Consider the following 21,936-nt stretch of genomic DNA (forward strand, 5'->3'; position numbering starts at 1 on the left):
CCTTTGAGTGTAGCTAACTGATGTACACTCGTTTGCTGTGCAATGTGGGATTGAATGAGTGCTCTCAATAATGTCCACTATGGTCCCGGACACCCACTACAAATGGCTGTCCCTTCAAATGATGCCCTATTTGAGGTTATAGGGGACGATTTCGGTTTCAGCCAAGGTTTCTTTGGAACACTAATGACGTAACACATCCTTCGCCGAAATCACGTGACCGGGAGGGTTTGACTCGAGCCCATCATCATCATCAGTACCCTGGATCGCTTTCATTGAGTTTGGATGCAGTCAGAAGCAACATCAGTATGAGGAACCATTCTTCCCTTTTGTGGGTTGTATTACTCTTGGACGGTGAGTCACATTTATATTTGAAATTTTAATACTTTCGGTTTCATTATAAACTGGAAACAGCTATAATGCGCATTTGCTGTCATTATTTAATTAGTTTTATAGGCTAGCCTATATCCGGTGTTTTTAACATTCTTAACGATTATTACTTTTTATATAAATAGATAGGCCTATTGTGACAAAACACTGCGAATAATGACACGACAGCGCCATTATAAAGGTTTTTGGGACTTGAGTTGTTGGTGCACGTGTGCGTTTTAGTGAAAACTAGAGGGCGCTGACGTCTTGTCATGTCATTCTGTATCAATTGTGATGCAATATTATAGGTAAGCCTACTAAAGGCTTATTATTGATAACACAAACGCATTGGTTAAAGCTGAACAGAACAGAAAATCATTCTTTATATTTTGAGAGTTATTTTGTAGCCACATCAGGCAGGGTGTGGCTCAGAATAGACAAAGTACATTTATTCATAAAGGTGTTTTTTAACTCCTTTTTCACTTTTATTAATTTAAAGGAGTAGTTCACTTCAAAATTCAAATTTCCTGATAATTTACAGCATCCATGATTGTCATGTCTTTGTTTCTTCAGTCGAAAAGAAATTAAGGTTTTTAAAGGTGCAATGTGTAAATTTTAGCGGCATCTAGCAGTGAGGTTGCGAATTACAACCGGCCACCGATCACCCCTCCCTTTCGAAGCGTCGTCGTCTGAGAGAGCAGAGAGTGACTAGCGTTCTGTAGAGAAGTTTGTCCGTTTAGGGCTACTATAGAAACATGACGGTGCAAAATGGCGACTTCACTGTAATGGGACGCGCGTTGTATGGAGATAGAAATGGCTATAAAAACATAACGGTTCATTATGTAAGGGCTTTATATACCATTGAAAACATAGTTATGTATATTATATTGCATTTCTGTTAATAGATCATCATAAATACTACACACTGCACCTTTAAGGAAAACATTCCAGGATTTTTCTCCATATAGTGGACTTCACTGGGGAACATCAAGTTGAAGGTCCAAATTGCCGTTTCAATGCAGCTTCAAAGAGCTCTGCATGATCACAGGCAAGGAATAGGAGTCTCATCTAGTGAAACGATCTAAAAAGAATTATATACTTTTTAACCTCAAATGTTTGTTCTCTGCGACATGGGCATCACTAGGCCCTTTTTAGGGGGGCTTCAGCCAAAATTTGAGTGGCAACTTCCCGCAGTTTCTCTTGAAGCCAATACGGAAGTGACTTAAACTGCAATTCATCGACTGGCCCGTAGGGACAGGCTCCAGAAAGGTGCTGAATCTCATTGAGCCCCATGTTAAAATGCCCAACTTTACAGCAGAAAAACACACGTTTACAGCCTGGGACAAATTGTGGTTTTGGTCTATACGGCTAATTTTGCCCTTCATGACGACTGTGAGGGGGGGGGATTTTTTTAACGAAACTCATTCGTTTATATTATATAAAGCCTTAAAGTTCTGCATAATTAAGGGCGTGGCCACTTTGAGTGACAGGTGGATTGCCATTTATCTGCTGTCTGTTAGTCATTGCGTCACCTCAGCTCCACCCACGTCCCGCCTCTTTGCCCATTTTCTGTTATCCGGGAGTGACACACGATGACGAGCTGCCAAGATGGCAACGGCCAGCTCGTCCCTACTTTATGCTTCAAAACTGCTCTTCAGAATCCTATGGGTGACGTCACGGACACTACGTCCATATTTTTTTACAGTCTATGGCAGGGTCCCTTTCAAATGGAACGTACCTTTAGTCTTTGCATGTTTGCTTTGTAAACACTTGATCGGTACTTTCGCCTATGTCAGGCGTGACCTTTCCAATATGATTACGTAATGCATGGCACATCGCAGAGCATTGCAAGACGAGCATTTGTGGTTAAAAAGTATATACATTTGAATATTTTTTGGAAAATTACTGATCGTTTCGCTAGATCAGACACACTTATTCCTCAGCTGGGATCGTTCTGACCTCTTTGAAGCTGCATTGAAACGGCACTTTGGACCTTCAACCCGTTGGTTGCCGGTGTAGTTCACTATACTCTGAAGGCACTAAAAGTGGTTCTTGGCTTGTAATCATAGGGGAACCACTTTTGGTGCTATATAGCATCATATCTTAACAGGTTCTGTATATGGTAGAGGTGCTATACACTCTAAAAAAAAGTCTCGTAATCATAAGGGAACCTTTTTTAGTGCTATATATCACCAATTTTGGTGCTTCAGTGGTTCTTCAGAGGTGCTATATAGCACCTTAGTCAAAGAACCGGTGAAGAACCTCTGAAGAACCGGTGAAGAACCTCTGAAGAACCGCTGAAGAACCACTGAAGCACCAAAAATGGTGCTATATAGCACTAAAAAAGGTTCCCCTATGATTACGAGCCAAGAACTATTTTTGGTGTCATATAGAACGTATAGAGTGTATAGCACCTCAGTCATCCCAAAGAACCACTGAAGAACCACTGAAGCATCAAGATTGTTGGTGCCACCATAGGGTGGTACCAAAGATCAACTTTTAGTGCCATATTGCACCATTTTTTTAGAGTGTATATGGAGAAAAATCCTGGAATGTTTTCCTCAAAAACTTTTATTTTCGACTGAAGAAAGAAAGACATGAACATCTTGGATGAGGTAGGGGTGAGTAAATTATCAGGAATTTTTTATTCTGAAGTGAACTGCTCCTTTAAGACAAGATAACCCTGTTGGTTGTTTTGAAACAGAAAACACATGTTTATTTATTCAATAAAGCACAATCAAACTACCGTTATTAGCTTAGAAACTACGGCCTTGTGGGGTATTTTAACAATAATGTATACGTTTAATCTCTCACTTTGCAACACCTGTTTCTGTTTGTTCCACAGGTGTGTTTGCTGATGCAGATGCAGTGAAGTCAGTGTCAGTGATTGAGGGAGATTCTGTCACTCTATACACTACTGTTACTGTACAGAGCGATGATAAGATAGTATGGATGTTTGGAGTAGATAACGAAATCATAGCTAAAATCGAAAGGGGCGAAATCTCTATAAATGTTTTTTCTGATGGGAGATTCAGAGACAGACTGGAGCTGGACAGTAAAGGTTCTCTCACCATCAAGAACATACAAAAAGAACATGAAGGACTTTATGAACTAGACATCAGTGGCGTACATGAGACATCCAAGAGATTCAGGGTTACTGTCCGCGGTGAGTAACTCAAGTCTTACAGTGTGATATTTATATAATTGGCACAATCTAAATACTGTGGAAAGATCATTTGTTTACTTGTTTTTTTTTTACTCATTTGTACATTGAACAGTGAAAAGCAACTGACAAAGTTTAGAGTTAGTGTAAAATTAATGTGATCTGTGACTATCATGCCAAAAGTACATTCAAAATAAGATCACAAATACTTCTTTTATAATATCATCCATTTATTTATTTATTTATTTGCCGTTTTCAAACAATAAAAGACTCCAATTGCCAAAAAAAAGAAGTTCTATGTGGTGTTATCATTTCCTGATTGGCTGAAATGTGACCTATTCTAGAAGTAATGTAGAAATGTATATTTATTATTTAATGATTTATACTCAGGTCAGTTGAAGTCTGGAACCTTTTTTGGTACAAATAACAGACACCAACTCATGACTCCAATTTTCATCAACAGAACAGCTTGAGTGAAAATTTTAAAAGTTATGATTTGTATATGATTTGTGATGTTCCACAGAGCACATTGTGATTCACTGACTGTCACATGACCAAACACTCCCTTACTTATACTTGATTAGTGACCTAAGAAGTGCAAATTTTAGACATTTTACATAAAAACTATTTTGGATTTTTAGTTTAAATAGGATTTTGGGTCAAAAATGTTCAATGTGGTCTCATACTTTTACACCTCACTGTATACATAGTTTAACAAGTATACTTTTCAAAAACTTGCTTAGTGTTATAAGAATAATCTCTGTTTTGAAGTGTTACTATTTGTTCTCCTCGTGTGTTTGTTGTAGACAAAGATAATGTGGAGACAGTGTCAGTGACTGAGGGAGATTCTGTCACTCTACACACTGGTGTTACTGATATACAGAGAGATGATGTGATACAGTGGAAGTTTGGAGATCAAGGCACCCTCATTGCTCGCTTAAACGGCCCTGTTGACACGAGCTGGAAAAACATTCATCTGAATGATCAAACTGGAGATCTCAACATCAGAAACATCCAAAGAGATCAGACTGGATTTTATAAAGTGGAGATCATCACCAGCAGTATGATTTCACACAGAAAATTATATATTGTTGTTGGTGAGTAGCTCTAATTTTATATTAGAGATCATTTCTATTATCATATTTCGATTCTTTAGCAAACAGTTTAGTAGCCTAGCAAATTAACACATTGGCTAAGATTACAATAACTTAAAAATAATTTTAATGTTAAATATACAGTCTGCAGCCAAATAATATAGTAATAGTAAATAGTTTTAATGTATAGCCTAACATTTAAAACGTGACACAAATAAATACTCCTGTCCTGAGAACCCAGTTTAACAGGCTACACAGTAGGGATTAAGTAAAACAAAATTATGTAGGCCTATTCAATTCAAGGTTTTGAATTTTAAATTGAGTAACTATTCTGTAAATTAGATTTATTTTTCTTTTAGGGGTGGATTTACGACGCCCTTTAGATGAATATTGATGAATAATTAGAGAATAATAGCCTAATTGACCGTTTGCAAAGACCCTCCCCCTTTAGTTACTGTTGCTACGTCCGACAAGCCATGGCGTTTCATGCAGTGAAAAATAGCTAAGTTACATTGCGAAGCAAAGAGGACACTGACAACGCGCCGACAGACAGGACAGAGCAGGTTCCTTTTGATATGAAACAAAGTCTCAACATTTAAATTTTGTAATTTATTTAGAAATATAAACCATAAATACCGTTTTGTGACTATTTAATGTGTGGGCTTCAGTATTCAAGCTGCTCGCGAAACGATCATCTCTCCCTGAACTTATAGCATCAAATAAACATGAATAAACATTAGAAGGAATGTTGTTTCAATTGTGGAAAGATGTCAGTTGGCTACACACCGTTTTTCAAGTTCAAGTCCACCAACATTAATCTACAAACTCTCCTGACTGCTTTGTCGGACAAAACGGTGGAATCGGCGAATGGCGAATTATGATTGGTCAGATCGCCTGTCAATCAAACTCCAGGTGAAGGGTGATTTAAATTATTATATTAAATAGTGTACGCTTGTGGGCAAATAGAAACTTGTTCGTAACAGGATAAGTTGGGTCGCTGTATAATCTAAAATGGACCATAGCCCCAAATCAACTGACATTATCTGGACAGTGGATCAAAACGAAACCAGTCTTCACAACTAGGCCAGCAACTAAACAAGCAAGCTGAAAATCAGCATGCTTTTTATTAATATCCTAAAATGGCAAATTGACAAATAATAAAAATTCAACGACCAATGTCGACATGACTAATAAATATTAAATTGAATATTCATGAATATTGTATAAACAAATAGAAAATACATGCTTTTTTTTTTTCTTTTTAGAGGTATTAGTTTAGAAATATGAAGTATTGGAAGGAACTTAAGGAAGCTACTTGAGTCTCCTTTGTCTGTAATAGTTTCTCATTCCAAATGTAGTGCCAACCAAACGCTATCCTCTCCGCTGTACCACCGTGTCATATTAACTTTGTATTATAATCTGTAATGGTCAAACAATTTGGAAATATGCAATTGTGAAATAAAGTAATCTCCAGGTTGCTTATATACCTTGTACATTTGGCCATTGCAGTGTGTTAGACTATAATGCAAAGTAGTATGCCGTTTTTGTGTATTTGACTAATTGACACAGGCCTTATTAATAATAAGTAAGATATTCCCAATGCCATATAAAACAATATTGAATCCTCTGTGTCTGTGATATGAATTTAATCTCTGAACCTGTTTGTTATCTGTATGTGTTTGTTGCTGTGACAGGTGGCGCAAAGAAAAAATTAGCGATGGTGGGAGAATCTATCAATCTACACACTAGTGTTACTGAAATAAAGGGATATGATCTGGTATTGTGGGAGTTTGAAGACCAAGTCATGGCTGAAATCAATATAGCATCCGGTCTGTTCTTTTTACATAAAGCCAGTGAAGAGAGATTCAACGGCAGGCTAGATCTTGAACGTGAGACTGGAGATCTCATCATCAGGAGCATCCAAACCACAGACTCTGGAGTTTATCATCTGAACATGAGCAGCAGCTCACACTCCTTACAGAGGAGCATCAATGTTACTGTCAGTGGTGAGTACATCAGATCTTTCAGTATCAATATCTTATTTACATCTGTGTTCTGAGAACAATTTAGATATAAAATCTAAACAAATTTACGTTTCATTGAAAAATGTGTATTTGACAAACAATACAGTAGACATTCTGAAATAAATTTTATGCAAAAATGACACATTTGTAAGAGTAATTTTATTATCAATGTGATTAGATCAGCGCACTCCAGATCCAGGTCCTCACACAAATTATGAAGCACTTATAGTGGGTCTTGTGCTTGGGATTGGGCTTCCGGTTGCATTTGCTCTGATTTTTTATTGCTACAAGAAAAATCAAAGTAAGTACCTACAGCTCATTTACAATTAAAAAAAACTTGCACTGTGAGCAGCATCTATGTGTCAGTAGAAAACTCAAAATTAACACAGTTACTGCTGATATGATCCACGTTTGATCTCAGCATCTTTTTAAACATGTTGTATCTGTTTTAAATATATTATAGTTAAATAGACAGCGTAGACTCCAATCAGAACGAAATTGCTAAAAGAAGAGATTATAAAGTATGTGTGTAGATATTTTGTATATTTGCCTGTGTTAATGGGGTTCAGCATTTATACTAGATTAAAATCTGTGTTTGCTTCCAGCAGAGACGTCGTCTAATCCCAGGGCTCAGCATGGTAAGACTGATCAATGGCCTTTCTTGATTATTTGTGATTAATCTCATTAGTCTGCCTATCATTAGTCCGTATCATCCGGTTTTCCAGACTGAAGATTCATTAAGACAGACCCTATAATGTGTGTTTTATTTTAAATAAATTGTTAAAGCAGGTTCTTGAGCTAGAGCTATGGTGGTCAGTGAGATGTTTTATATGCAGGTATATAAGATCACTGACTTGTATCTAAGATCACAATTTTTTACTTTGACTCTTACTGTTTTTTTTTTTTTTAAGATGGAGTGAATGATGTCTCGGCCCAGTTGACCGCAACAACATAACATCTGTAATAATACAAATGTGAGCCAAGCTGTATAAATTAACAAGAGCTGTATTTGGTACAAATATTGTTTAATGTATTGTTTGGATTGCACACCGATCTGTGTATTTAAGATCAGTTTACAGATCCATGACTCGTCTAGTGTAATGCTGAGCTATATGCAACTTTCAGTAGGAGAAATTTGTTTATTATTACTTTTTTATTTATACACATTTTTCTAGTGTATGTGATATTTTTACAGATCATTTTTATAGATTATTTTTTAATGTTTTGTATTCTGTTTGAGGAACTAAATATTAACGTTTGGTTTAAGTGAATCTGAAATCCTGAATGCTGTTTTACTGATGTTCTACTGTCCGATCATTTCTGCACTCTGCTGAACAAACACTCTTGAAATAAACCAAATCAAGAAAATGTAGCTACAATTCTTCCAGCTTTTAACTGAATATGCACTGTATATGAATGAGCATAATTTAAAAAAAGCATAATTCAGATGCTGTATTCTTGTTCCAAGGTTATTCCATCTGATTATTCTTATTTTTTTCTTTCAATAAAACATAAACAATTAAGGAAAAAGAAATCTTGAGTAATAATGTGAAATTAATTACATTTCTGTTAATTACATTTCTGATGGTTCTCGTTGGTGTAATATTTAGGCTGTTGGCATGGGATTTGTGATTTATAGGAGCAAAGTTTAATTACTGTGCCATTAGTAATTGCAAAGAAAAACAGACTATTCCCTAAAACCTCCAATATTTGCATCGTAATTCAGTAAATTACAAAAGTTCATATTCATGCATTGTATTTTTGATCTTTTTGCAAATACACAATAAAGCCAATTGAATTCTTAAAACTGGATCAAACTAAGACAAGCGTGTAGTTAACAGCAAAATTGGATGCTTGCTCTGTCTGGTAAATTGCCAAAGGCAAGAAAAGGCAATATGTTTACTTGTCTTATTACTAGGAATGGCTTTTTTGCTTATCTGTAACCAAATGGCATTGGATTGGCATCAGACTATTACGGTGGATAAATAATGAAAGAAATATGAGTGAATGATGAGCCGGAGAGAGAAATAAACAAAAAGACAGGCTATTTATTAATTATATACAATATCATGTACATTTTGTTTGCTTGTCTGTACTCTTCCAACTCTTCTGATGTCATTAACAAGAAGAACAACAGCAGCCACAGCAGCCACGCCCATCAAAGCAGTGACGACCAATCGGATCACAGCTTCGGTAGTGTCAAAACAAAGGTCGCAGTCTGAGGAAAGACAATAAAAAAAGATAGCATTATAAAATCTCTTTTACAAAAATCCACCAAATTGGATCCAGAGTAGCTACCTGAAGGTGTGTGACAGAGTTGAGTGATGTCCAGATGTCTGGTCTGGTTGCTGATGGGATTGTTGAGCACACAGCTGTAGGAGTTTTTATCCTGATATTCCACCTCCAGAGGTAGAGAGAGACTGATGCTGAGATCAGACACACTGATGCTGGACAATAAACTGTTTCCTTTGTACCAGGAGAGAGTCACGTGACTCACATTCAACACTGAACACAGGACGACCCTTAGTGATCCTTCAGCCGATAAAAGACATTGTGAAGAGTCACTGAAGATTACAGGAACGGGCAGAGGTGCTAGTAAAACACAAGAAAATAAAGGGAACCAAAAATAAACAAAACTAGAAAGACTTATTATGACGTATGACTTATTAAGACTCACCAAAAACAGTGACAGCAAATCGCTTAATTGACTTCTTATTCCTGATTATGATGCTCAGCTGATAAACTCCACTGTGTTCACCACTGACGTTTGTGATGGTGAGATCTCCAGTCTGTCTTTCGAGCTGCATTCTGTCGCTAAATTTCTCGTCATCATATGTAGTAACGTTTCCCGCCGCTATTCTGGTTATGCGAGTTCTGCTCGACCCAAACCTCCACTCGATCTCATCTTCGCTCTGTATTTCAGTCAGACCAGTGCGGAGAGTGAAGAAACCTCCCTCCATCGCTGACACTATCTCATCTGTATCAGCACCAAACACCCCTGAAGAACAAGAGATTACATAAATATGTACAAAATCTAAACCATTTGAATGCCCCAAAGAGTAACCGTGTACACAAAACACAAGTCATGTATCTAACGTTAGAACTCACCATCCAGAAGAAAACAACATAAACAGAACACCACAGCGTGAATCATTTTCTTCAACCGTTTGAGGTAAATCCGTCAAATGGCTTACGCCTGAAAAAAACTTAAGTTGCTTTCATGAAACACGCCAGTGTCGCGTGTATTTAATATTGTTTCATTATCTTATACACAATATCTGACTAGATAACTTGCGGGTTGGAGCAAATCGGGGGAGAAAAACTCTTCAGCCAATCAAAAGAAGTTTAGTCTGCGCGCGGTTGTGCACACGAACGAGCAAAGAAGATCAGAACTGACGTCGTGGCTCAGTTTCGCATCCTGGTTTTTATTCCCTAGCTTTTAATAACACCGCAAAACAGAGACATGGGTTTATCACTTTGTTCCATACTCTATCGCAATATGCTATACTATAATGCCTGTGTTTTTTAGCGCAGGTTTACTACCTTTGACCTCTTTCACAGCTCTCATTCTCGTCAGAGGTGCTGCTATTTTTCTCTCCACACACAGAGAAATAGGGTGTCAAAATTGTACCTTTAGGGGTACAACAGCTTGTCGCTGGGGCAGTACCCTTAAAAGGACACATTTGTACCTTTTTTTTTTACCACAAAAAGGTTCATAGTAGGACCTTAAGGTACGTATTTGTACTCTAAGGTACTAATATGCACCTTTTAGGAGTAAAACGTACAAATGTGTCCTTTTAAGGGTACTGCCCCAGCGACAAGCTGTTGTAGCCTACCCCTAAAGGTACAATTTTGACACCCTATTTCTCTGTGTGCATGTTATATATATGTTGCAGCACTTTTTTGGTTTGATCTACTGCAGTATTAGACAATAAGTCATGAGATATAGAGAAATATGAGCTGTTCAAGAATGCATGATGAAGGGTAAGAATCAGATGTAAGTGTTGATGGATTCACTATTTATTTTTTATTTTTTTTACAATGAATCAGTGTAAATAATGCATTTGCCCATTTACCCATCAGTCAACCGCACACAAGCAATAATAAACAGGAGCAAGACGTTTGTCCGCTCAACAGAAACCACATTCATTTGGGTCACTCTTACACTAAATAAACTCAGACTGCTGCAGGTTTCACTTTAAATTCATAAGCATTCTGTGGAAACAAGATTTTCTTGCATGAGAAGAATAACACTTTTATTTGATTGTTTTTATTTTAAGATGTTTTGAAGGGAAGTCATACAGTGAGATTTATGATAACAGTAAACGCCCCTTCACTAAACATCAGACATCCTGGGGGGAAATCACACTTTTTTTTATGATCATGTGTGTTGTCTGCACTCTGATCTAAATGTAATGACTGCAGATTGTCTCAGTTCTTGTGGTTTATTTCCAGCATCTTCTGTTCACTGCAGTCATAGGCCCTGGCTATAGGGAACACCAGCATTAACAAAACCAAACCTTTTCCTATTTCCAAACCTGAATGGAGATCACTGAAGAACTGACTTGACTCAAGTTTGCACATTAATTCGTTTTTTTCCACTTCTCATTTCATACTGACCAAATTTTTTGTCTCTTTGAGTTCCCACAGACCACATCCTGTAAAGATGTTTGACAGTATCTGTCTCAGCAGACACAGACTGACCCTTAATAATGTTATTATGCAGATTAGTGAGATTTTAAAGTAACTTCAGGTGGTGTTACCTCTTAAATTCATCAATTAGTCATGACATTCTGCACTCTTTTTGCAGTTGAATGCTATTTGGGAGGGAATACTATTGTGCATTTTTTATATTTTGTTGCGTTGTTGTGTCTTATTATATTATAATTTTAAAAAATTATATGAAACTACTTTTAGTATTTTTTTACTGCACTGCATTCAGACAGTTTATTCCAGACCTCAGATTTCTCGCTCCTAGTTTACTAAACATTTACTGCATTACATATTTTCTGCAGTATCATTTTAAAAAGCTATTTGCAATGGTGCTTATCATTTCTGTAAAATTGGGGTGGTCCCTGTTTAGGAGATTGTGTCCCCTCTTCACTTTATTTTTAATTATAGTATTTTATATTTGATTTTAAACCTAATTTTTCTTAAACAGTGATGAATGCTAGATTTTTCTTGAACATGGTTAAAAGTAACACTGTACAAGTACGATTTTTGCATTAAAATATCCAAAAACCACTAGAACAGTGTTATATAAGCAATTTTAACTAGGATGCAGACTAGTGATGTTCAGTTCTTGAACAAATCATTATTTTGAGCCGGTTCTCAGCCAGTGGCGGAACTAGACTTTTATACATGGGGTGACCGGGGGGGTGGCCAAGGCTAGTTTAGGGGGTCCATAGACAGTGTAAGAATATAATGTGTAGGCTAATACTTATTTGTTTTCATTGTTTTGACCGATGTAACATTGTATTCTAATAAATAAGCAACCAAAATTGTAGAAATGTCACACTTCTTGATTCCAACGGATATTCCACAGCAAAAACTACAAGTAGGCTAGTACATAAATTTAAAACATTACTGAATACAAGTGAACAGTCAGCCATAAAGTGAGAACAGTTCTAATAATTAAGTGCCTGAAGGTTCAGGTCTAACAGTATTCAGGTATAGAATTTACAGCAATGCAAAACAGTGATTTTAATCACCATACAGGCAAAAAGGTTCACTTCAAGAATGAAAAAAGTGGCATTGATGTGTTTTGCTGTAAAAACTGCACAAACGGAAATAAAAAAGCACGTAAACTATATAATATCTTTCCATAAAGACAGACTTTACACAGATAGAAAAACACTTAAAAAGTCTATACACACTCTTTCAGCCTCTAAGTCATTATAGCTACATTAACAACGTTTTAAGACGAATTGTGTCGTTTAATAGAAAACTATGAATGGCGATACAGGATTGTGAACAACTCTGCGCTTATGTGCGACCCCTTTATGCCTATAATCATTTGTTTGGCAACTAACGTTAATATTCAACGTTATTACATGAAAAATGTGCCGCACGTCAAAATAGGCTACATGCTGCTTTCAATAGGATGTGAAATAGAAATAGCGATCTATATTTTGGGGTGGCACCCAGGGTGGCCAGTCAGATGTCAGGCCATCCTGCCACCCTGGACACTCCTCTGGCTCCGCCACTGTTCTCAGCAAGTAACCGGTTGAGCCGGTTCATTAATCGAACTGAATCGAACTTTAGTTCCGTGTTGATGACGCGAGACGCAAAAGCCGAAGAAGCACGTCCAACTAAAAAAGAACCAAGGCTCTGTCCCAAATGGCACCCTAAACCCTTGCGGTCTTCCTACCAGTCCGCACTTTCATGACATAACGCCGGTTTGACTGCCAGGAAAAAGTCAGCAGCGGAACCAGCATCAGTGCAGGCTCGGCTGAAGTGCGCATCGAGGGCGCATATGGACCGCAAAGGGGGCACTCGCAAGCACCCTTCTGAGACCTGAAATGACGAATGGGACACCCTACGGTCTCGTGGACTTAATGGACACGCATATGCGGCAGCCATTGTAAGTCCACAAGACAGAAAGTGCATATGAAGTGTGCCATTTGGGACAGGGCCCAAAAGAGCTGGTTCAGCTAGAGACAGGCTCCGGGAGCAGAATCTCATTGAGCCCCATGTTAAAATACCCAACTTTACAGCAGAAAAAAAACATGTTTACAGCCTGGTACAAATTGTGTTTTGGTCTATACAGCTAATTTTGCCCTTCATGACAACTGTGAGGGGGGTGAATTTTTTATAGCTCATTCGTTTATATTATATAAAGCCTTAAAGTTCTGCATAATTAAGGGTGTGGACATTTTTAGTGACAGGTGGATTGCCGTTTATCTGCTGTCTGTCAGTCATCACGTCACCTCAGCTCAAGCCACGTCCCGCCTCTTTGCCCATTTTCAGTTATCCGGGAGTGATGCACAATGACGTGTTGCTGAGATGGCAACGGCCAGCTCGACCCTACTTTACGCTTCAAAACTGCTCTTCAGAAACCTATGGGTGACGTCACAGACACTACGTCCATATTTTTTTACAGTCTATGTGCGAGACGCAAAAGCCGAAGAAGCACGTCCGACATAAAAAGAACCAAAAGAGCTGGTTCAAACATCTGTCGAAGTTTGCCAAGGATGACCGAGGATGACTGAATTGGTGACGCAAGTCTGAGGCACGTGGGCAACTGGAAAAATGCTTATTATGACTACAGTCATTAAATAAAATTTTATTAAAACCTGCAAAAACCTTTCTGTCGAAAGATTTAAATACATTTTACTGTAGTTTATTGTGCATGCAGATTATATTTTAAGTTGTAAAGCGAAATGTATAAGTTTATTCTTTCTATATAGGCTACTTTAGACATGAACATATCTGCATTTGTTGATCAGTGCCTGTAATATGTAGCTACTGTAGTTACAATTTTCAGTCGAATCCGACGTGAAGGATAAATTAATTAACTGAACACAAACACCATTAATGACTTTATTCGATTGTTTCAATATACATTGACACAGATTACTTTATTTGAATGTTTCCTTGAAATAACATGTCACTGAGAAATGCATAAAAAAGCATACAAGAAATGCATAGTGACATCATTGCATTTATTAATATGATATTCTAATATCGATCTAGCTTAGGCCTACTGCATTGTGCAACAAGTGTCTCATAGCAACCGCAGAGCGAATGCACAGAGTAACGTTATAACAATTTTCAACACACTCAGATGTATCTATGATAAAGCAGTGCTGCGTTACCCACATACACATGACTGGAAGAAGCAGAAGTGGCGAATGTGGCGTTATAAAAGTTCCGCAGCTGTTGAGCTGTGTGTCACGCTTGTCTCTCATTAGCAATCGCTCCAGCGACCTCGTTCATCTCCCTCAGCACTCGCCCCTGCTCTGCTTCATACTGTAATGTTAATAATCTCATCCATGAACATGATTTCTGCCCGAGTCCTGTCCTGATTCTTTTCCACTGGCTGTGAGGGTAAAAAAGATCTCCCATGAATCCCTGCTCAATCTCGGCCTCATCAAGCTATGCCTTTGTTTTAAATAGGCGACCTCTAGCAGCGAAAATCTACATATTGTGCCTTTAAGTACTTCAATCCACTGAATTCAAATTCACAAGCGCAATCACAAAGGTGTCCATATATTGAGAAATGACAATAATACAGCAAATGGCTAACTTGTTAAAATTTCTGCAGGTTACATAATTACTTCAGGTTCAATCGCCTCAGTGGTTGCATCCGAAATTGCATACTTTCCCACTATATAAGTAGGCGAAAAACAGTATGTGACAAAAGAAGTATGTCTGAATTCACGGTACTCATAAAAGAGCAGTCAAAAAGTACCCGGATGACCTAATTCTTCGGCCGAGATATTGAAGTGCGCATACGATGGACACTTTACTATCCCATGAGGCCACGGGAGAGGATTTATGAATGGAAGTGAAGCGACGCAACTGACGCTGGTAGGTCACATGATAATGACAACATGGCAACATGTAGTATGTCCGGATTACATTCATACTACACACACTCATACTACATAGGGTAGGGGATTTCATCTTTATTCTTTATTTTCTTTTAATTCCTATTATAACTGTTGTACTATATATATTTCTATTTTTATTTTATTCACTTATGAATATTTTAACTTCATTTCTGTGTAAAGCACTTTGAATTGCCACTGTGTATGAAATGTGCTATACAAATAAACTTGCCTTGCCTTCCATACCATACTTTTTTAGCAGTTGCAAAGTAATAATTTCATCAAAATAAGTACCTACTTAAAGGTGCACTATGTAACTTTTCGGTCCGCTAGAGGTCGCCTATTCAAAACAAAGGTGTAGCTTGATGACACCAAGTTTGAGCGCAGAATCTTGGGACATGTGGTCTTCACCTCACAGCCGATGGAAAAGAATCGGTATTGGACTCGAGCAGAAATCATGTTCATGGATGCGATTATTAACGTTAGTGTAGTATGAAGCAGAGCAGGACCGAGTGTTGTCGGAGCTGTGCAAGGCTGGAGCGATTGCTAATAAGATAAAGGCAACACATGCCTCGCGAGCAGCGGGACTTTTATTTTGACACGGTCGCCACTTCCGCTTTTCCGGTCATGAGTATGAGGTAACGCAGCTCTGTTTATCATATAAGATACATTTGAGTGTGTTGAAAATTATGTTATGACGTTACTCTGCGTTCGCCTGGCGGCTGCTATGACACTTGTAGCACACTGGAGTGAGAGTAAAGCGTTTCTGCAAGATAAAACCGGAATCCGAGGGTATACGCAGATATGATGCAATTGACAGGCGACTCCCTCACACGTCCCGGTTCCTTGGATAAAATAGCAATTTTCTCACAATTTACAAATAGTTGGAAACATTTGGGATATTGTAAGGACTCAACTGAACAAAATATATAACACTGGCCTAGTGGTTTTTGGCTATTTTACTGAAAATGTTTGCATCCCAATTTCGAAGGCTTCTTCAAATGCTACCTCCAAATGGGATGTACAAAATCCTTCACGGTCTTGCCTACATCAGAATTCATTGCGCGCCAGTGACAACAGAATTTTGTTTCGAGAGAAATTGCCAAAGTACACTTTTAAACGCAAGTATTGAGTTTCAACTTACTCAAATATCTAACAAATGTAACAAAAAATAAATTAAAAAAACTTTAAAGCGGTTTAAATGTTGACATGTCTTTACTAAAATGTGATTATATACAGTTTATACTTATTATAATATACAGAAATGGACCATGGTGAACATATTTAGACAGATTGTAAACCCTGTTTTGATTTCAGACAGTTTAATATAACTTAGTACAATATAAAGTCCAGTACAAATGTTACTGTCAATCCTCCGTAGGCTAAGCTAGACCATCCCATTTAACAATGCTCGTTCCAACCTTGTGGCCTTTGAAGGATACAACCTTTGAACTGGGACACAGCCCATGTCTAATAGCCTAGAAATCTAGACGCACCCTAGCGGCAGGAAATCTAATTTGCAGCCCGGGTAGTCTAGCAACTCTCCGTTGGCTTGCGAGCTGGAAAAACCAAACTCTAGTCAGGCCAATCACATCGTGTATAGAGTCGGTGGGCGGGCTTAACATAATGACGGCAGAGTTGCCGCGGTTCCGAGTGCTTCTTGAAGACAAAGAAGCTGGCGAACAGCAGCCTTTCGAATCGGCTTTGGACGTGACTCTGGAAGACTTGGAGTTAAACTTTTCTTTGTGAAAAGAACAAAGAACGGCACTGAAGTCATTTTTTAAAAAAGGAAGGTGTTCTGAGTTTTGCCGACTGGATACGGCAAAAGTTTAATCTATTAACTAGCTCAGCTTCACCCTCTTCGTTGCTCTGGTTGGTTGTAGCGCTATCCTATTGAGTGCAGAGGGAATTTAAAAGACAGCCGTTTATCCCGCCCCTCAGATTGAGCCCTGCCAATGGTGTGTTCCCAGACCCAACATCTTGATGTGGGTCTGGCTTGTCAGGCTACATGTCTAATAGTTTGAGTCTGAACTGAGGAAAAAATTTCCTGTAAGTGAACATCAGTGGTTTTTGGGAGCTACTGGGGGAATTTCAAAATGACCGACTCCCGGCCAGTGCACTGACTACTCAACAAGATACGTACCTTTTGTGTGTTATTAATATACTAAATACAGCTGCAAGGAAACGTATAATTATTAAAATTTGACAAACGTTTAGTCGTTTACATCCCTGGATAAACCCCTTGTCAAAAATGTAATGTTACTATCATCTTGTCTCGCACTTTTTGACTGTTACAACTGAAGCATCACACTAGCCTGTCTTCTGTGATTTGATTGGTCATCTCAAACATTGACGTTTGACTGTTACAGGCCGCTGAGGCAGCAAAGAAAATCGTTTTTTATACACCATTGTGTAGGCTATTAGGCATTTATTTCACTTTTTATACACCTAAATGGTGTCAATCAAAATGGATTAGTATCAGAACATAAAATTAAAATAACTAATACACCATTATATTTATGAATATTGACATTCACTCTAAAATATATGAATAAAATATAAAAAATATATTGTTTTAAAACAAATGAAAGAGATAGATACAAAAAAAGACAGAGACTGTTTATTCCTGTTTTACAATATCAAGTACATTACTCTTTGATGAACTTAGTTTTCCTCTCCAGTTCAATTCTTCTGGATCTGATGTCATAAACCAGTACAACAACAGCAGCAACAGCCGCCACGCCCACCACAGCAGTGACGACCAATCGGATCACGGCTTCTTTCCATTGACTCCAGTACTGGTCTGAAGAAAGAAGTGGGCACTTCTGTAAAAACTGCATTAACTCTTTCAAACGGACAGCTCTACTCTCTTTATTATCAAAAACGCACAGAAAAGCAACTTAAAGGTCCCATGGCATGGCATTTTTCTATTATTTTATAATGTTTCCTGAGGTGTACTTATATTGTTAGTATGACTTTTACATCATAAAATGTCATAATTTAGAAATAAAAGGCATTTTGTCTATACTGCTGTTTGCCCTGTGGCTGAATGCCCTGCTTCAAGAGGCGTGTCTGCTGTGAGACTTCAGTAAAAACGCCCACTGTTGTGATTGGCTGACATCTTTGCATTTTAAATGAGCGGAGGGGGCGTGGTTTAACTTGGTCTACGAGGCACGAGCAGGCACGAGCTGCTGCCAGAGAGATGGATGGACCTGAGTTCACTTCACATCAGTTACCAGCATGTCTGAACTGTTGTAGTTACAGCATATACTTCAGGTTATTAGTCTATTTCTAGTCGGAGGGACTGTCACTCATGTCAGAAAGTTAGTAACTTTAGTAAATTATGGATCAGCGCTGACTGGAGACGTGAACCGTTTAGAACGATTCAGTCCGATTTGGTGAACTGATTCGGTTCACTAAAAAGAACTGGTTCAAAAGAAAGATTGTTCGCGAACCGGACATCACTAACGTACTAGAGACGGAGATCAGCGATTGCTAACAAAGTTATTTATAGTAACTGCTGAGTTATGAGAGCGCTGTCAGTCAGCGCGAGTTTATTGTGTTTGTATCTGAGAGTTCTGAATAAACACGAGATCCAGTCACGCCGAGTCCGTCTTCATCATTATTACTAACTTTGTAACACATGCAAAGTACCATTACAGCTGTCGAGATGAACGAGTTAAAAGTAAGTGTTGATAATAGCATTATTTTTAAAATAAAATAAAAGCGTCAGTGACGCGCGTTGAGTACACAGCGCAAACAAAGACACAACAGCAGTAATCGAATGTAATCCAGTTTATTGTGGGGCTAGGCTGGCTAGCCCGAAAATGCTCACGCTTACCCCCCTTCTGCTTAATCTCACGCCGCGTTTGGTGCCTCCGCTGTGGGCCAGATGCAGTACTGGGGGTCGGGGATGTTGAAGGCCACCGGCCAGTGCAGCCCGAGCTTCGGCGTGTGTGAGGCCGATGTTGAGAAGAAACTCATGACTGTATGCACATTTTAGAACCGATAGACGCGACGAGGACGTACAAAAACACTGACTCACAAGATAGAAAACACGAAAACACCGTTCTGTCTGGGGAGAGAGAAGCCGCATTGTGTGCACGAATAATAAATAATTAGCTACACATCAGAAATTACTGATCACAGATCAGAAGGAACTGAAAAAAGACTTCTGTTTCCATTTGTACATCCAAACACTGAGAAACTGCCAGCATTCACTCGTTCACAACCCATGATGATGATCTCTCGAGCGTTTGCATGGGCGTGCCAGATTCTCTGGGCGGAGGAAAGGGAGGTAACCGTTCCTGCTTGAACGTCAATCCAGGAGACTTCAGGATTGGCTAGTCTGGCCTGTCATTTTCTCAAAGGCAGAGAGAGACAGCCAGAACTCGGGTTTACACCGATCAACATTTCTATCCACTTGGGGACAATATTCAGGCTAGGGGAACTCATATTAATGTGAAAAACCTCATAAAATGAAAATTTCATGCCATGGGACCTTTAACCATTTCTGATAAACTGAATAAACTTCTGAATAAACACTGTAAATGGTTGGCAAGCAAGAGAGAAGGTACAATTAAGTGAGAAACACTAATATCACCACTGTCCTACCTTGTGTCTGACAGAGTTGAGTGATGTCCAGATGTCTGGTCTGGTTGCTGATGGGATTGTTGAGCACACAGCTGTAGGAGTTTTTATCCTGATATTCCACCTCCAGAGGTAGAGAGAGACTGATGCTGAGATCAGACACACTGATGCTGGACAATAAACTGTTTGCTTTGTACCAGGAGAGAGTCACGTGACTCACGTTCAACGCAGAACACAACAGCACACTTTTGGACACTGATGATGATGATGACGAACATTGAGGAGAGTATTTGGTGATGACAGGAACAGGTATAGGAGCTGGAGACATAGTCAAACAAACAAATCCAATAATAAATACAATTGACAGTAGCTGTTTTTTTTTATCAGTATTGGAATCAGTCACAAACAAATAACTTTTTTTCTATATATCCATATTTTAAAAAATAAAACGATTTAGTATTATTACAATCTGTAACACTCACCATAAACAGTGACAGTGATTGTTTTGGGTGACACAATAAGTCCGATAGTGATACTCAGCTCATAAACTCCACTGTGTTCATCACTGACGTTTGTGATGGTGAGATCTCCAGTCTGTTTTTCGAGCTGCACTCTGTCTCTAAATCTCTTGTCAACACCATATGTAATGATCCCCTTCTCTAGTGAGGTTATAAATGTTCTGCTCGACCCAAACCTCCACTCGATCTCATCAACGCTCTGTATTCCAGTAAGACCAGTGCGGAGAGTGAAGAAACCTCCCTCCATCGCTGACACGTTTATCTCATCTGGATCAGCACCTATGAGATCAAAATTATATGTAAATGTCTACGGTAAACGTAAATATTTAAGTAATTTAATCCTTAGCGATTTTAAAAACAGCACATTATACATTGAAGCCATAAATACATTTAAAACTCACCAATCAGAGAGACAAAACATAAACAGAACAAAACAAGCGCGAGAATCATTTTCTTCAACCGTTTGAGATCCTATACAAATGGATTTAATGTCTGAAAAAAAACTGGTCGATTTCATGAAACACGACAGGATCGCGTCTACATTGTTTCATTATCTTAAATATTAAGTGTAGATCATTTGCGGTGAGGCAAACAGAAAAAAACCTCTTCAGCCAATCAAAAAAAAAAAAAACTTGCAGTCTGCGCGCTTCCGTGGAGTGCGCGTGATACCTACATGAACGCGTCAGCTAGTGTAGCGGCTTACTTTCGCATCTAGTTTTTTATCACCTTAGCCTTTCATAACCCCATAGCAACAGTAAGTCGTGTTTATAGCTTGTTTCCACAATAAAAACGTGAATCCATTATATATGTAATACTGTTTTAGTGAATATGACCCCTGCCCTCACCCAGCTCTGCTAGTGCCATGTTATAAGTTGAGAAGTAGAGAAGATCAAGGAAACACATAAAAAAAATATAAAAAAAACCCAGAGTATAAAAACCCGAACCCAGAGTATAGCCTATAGACACACACAAACACACACACACATTATTCTGTGACTGAACTTTATTTTATCACTTTGAGATCCAGTAGACCACATCCTGTAGAACTGTTTGATTGTATCTGTCTCAGCAGATGCAAATTGACCCTTAATGTTCTTTGTGTCCGTACTGGATTATTGTGAAATTTAAGACCTTTTCAAACTTGGTATAGCCTACCTGGGTCATTCTTAACCCTGGATTCTAAATGGAATCCTGGGTTTTAGGCAGTGCCTATTTACACTAAGTGATATAGCATACTAAGTGAAAATAGTGTATTCTATTTACACCATGTAAAAGTAGTGCAATATGTGTTAATAGTAATTAGATGCTATTTATAATTTATTTTGACGGAGACATACTATTTGCACTTCAGTATTGTTGTACATAAACAGGATGCAAAAATAACAGAGTGTAAATTATTATATTTATCAAAATTATTAAATGGATGCCGGCATTTGGGACAATAAAAGCCCTCCATACACCTGCTCCTAATCCTACCCAATAAATGCTTTTATTATTATTAAACATTTCGTTAGGCACTTTATTTCCACTTTTAGAACATAAATCTAAAGCCCCGTTTCTACCAAAATTGCCCGGAACAATTTGTACCAGGAACTTTTTTTACAGGAACATTTTTCCTCCCAGACCTGC

At 38.3% G+C, this 21,936-nt stretch overlaps 3 protein-coding genes across 4 annotated transcripts; 1 reads left to right on the forward strand and 2 right to left on the reverse strand.

Moving 5' to 3' along the window:
• The first annotated feature begins 261 nt into the window (after nucleotides 1-261).
• On the forward strand, nucleotides 262-8,172 carry LOC307120146 (uncharacterized protein). Of its 2 annotated transcripts, none has more exons than XM_079807033.1 (7): nucleotides 262-351; nucleotides 3,212-3,532; nucleotides 4,336-4,626; nucleotides 6,318-6,629; nucleotides 6,826-6,948; nucleotides 7,253-7,285; nucleotides 7,559-8,172. In XM_079807033.1, exons 1-7 carry the CDS (start codon nucleotides 306-308, stop codon nucleotides 7,600-7,602), a joined length of 1,170 nt encoding a protein of 389 aa, XP_079663159.1. In that variant the 5' UTR covers nucleotides 262-305; the 3' UTR covers nucleotides 7,603-8,172. The 2 variants fall into 2 exon arrangements, with proteins under 2 accessions (XP_079663159.1, XP_079663160.1); XM_079807034.1 differs by having other exon boundaries at nucleotides 7,256-7,285.
• A 504-nt stretch (nucleotides 8,173-8,676) lies between these two features.
• On the reverse strand, nucleotides 8,677-10,001 carry LOC307121189 (CD48 antigen). The gene is made up of 4 exons (XM_079808681.1): nucleotides 9,756-10,001; nucleotides 9,325-9,645; nucleotides 8,946-9,239; nucleotides 8,677-8,865 (listed from the first exon to the last, which is right to left on the reverse strand). The coding sequence occupies exons 1-4, from the start codon at nucleotides 9,799-9,801 to the stop codon at nucleotides 8,699-8,701; spliced, it is 828 nt and encodes a 275-aa protein (XP_079664807.1). The 5' UTR covers nucleotides 9,802-10,001; the 3' UTR covers nucleotides 8,677-8,698.
• A 7,610-nt stretch (nucleotides 10,002-17,611) lies between these two features.
• On the reverse strand, nucleotides 17,612-21,016 carry LOC307121191 (uncharacterized protein). The gene is made up of 4 exons (XM_079808683.1): nucleotides 20,709-21,016; nucleotides 20,272-20,586; nucleotides 19,814-20,107; nucleotides 17,612-18,002 (listed from the first exon to the last, which is right to left on the reverse strand). Exons 1-4 carry the CDS (start codon nucleotides 20,755-20,757, stop codon nucleotides 17,848-17,850), a joined length of 813 nt encoding a protein of 270 aa, XP_079664809.1. The 5' UTR covers nucleotides 20,758-21,016; the 3' UTR covers nucleotides 17,612-17,847.
• Nucleotides 21,017-21,936: the final 920 nt, after the last annotated feature.

Source organism: Gobio gobio (assembly GCF_949357685.1).
Source record: "Gobio gobio genome assembly, chromosome: 24".
In the NCBI taxonomy this organism is placed as follows: domain Eukaryota; kingdom Metazoa; phylum Chordata; class Actinopteri; order Cypriniformes; family Gobionidae; genus Gobio; species Gobio gobio.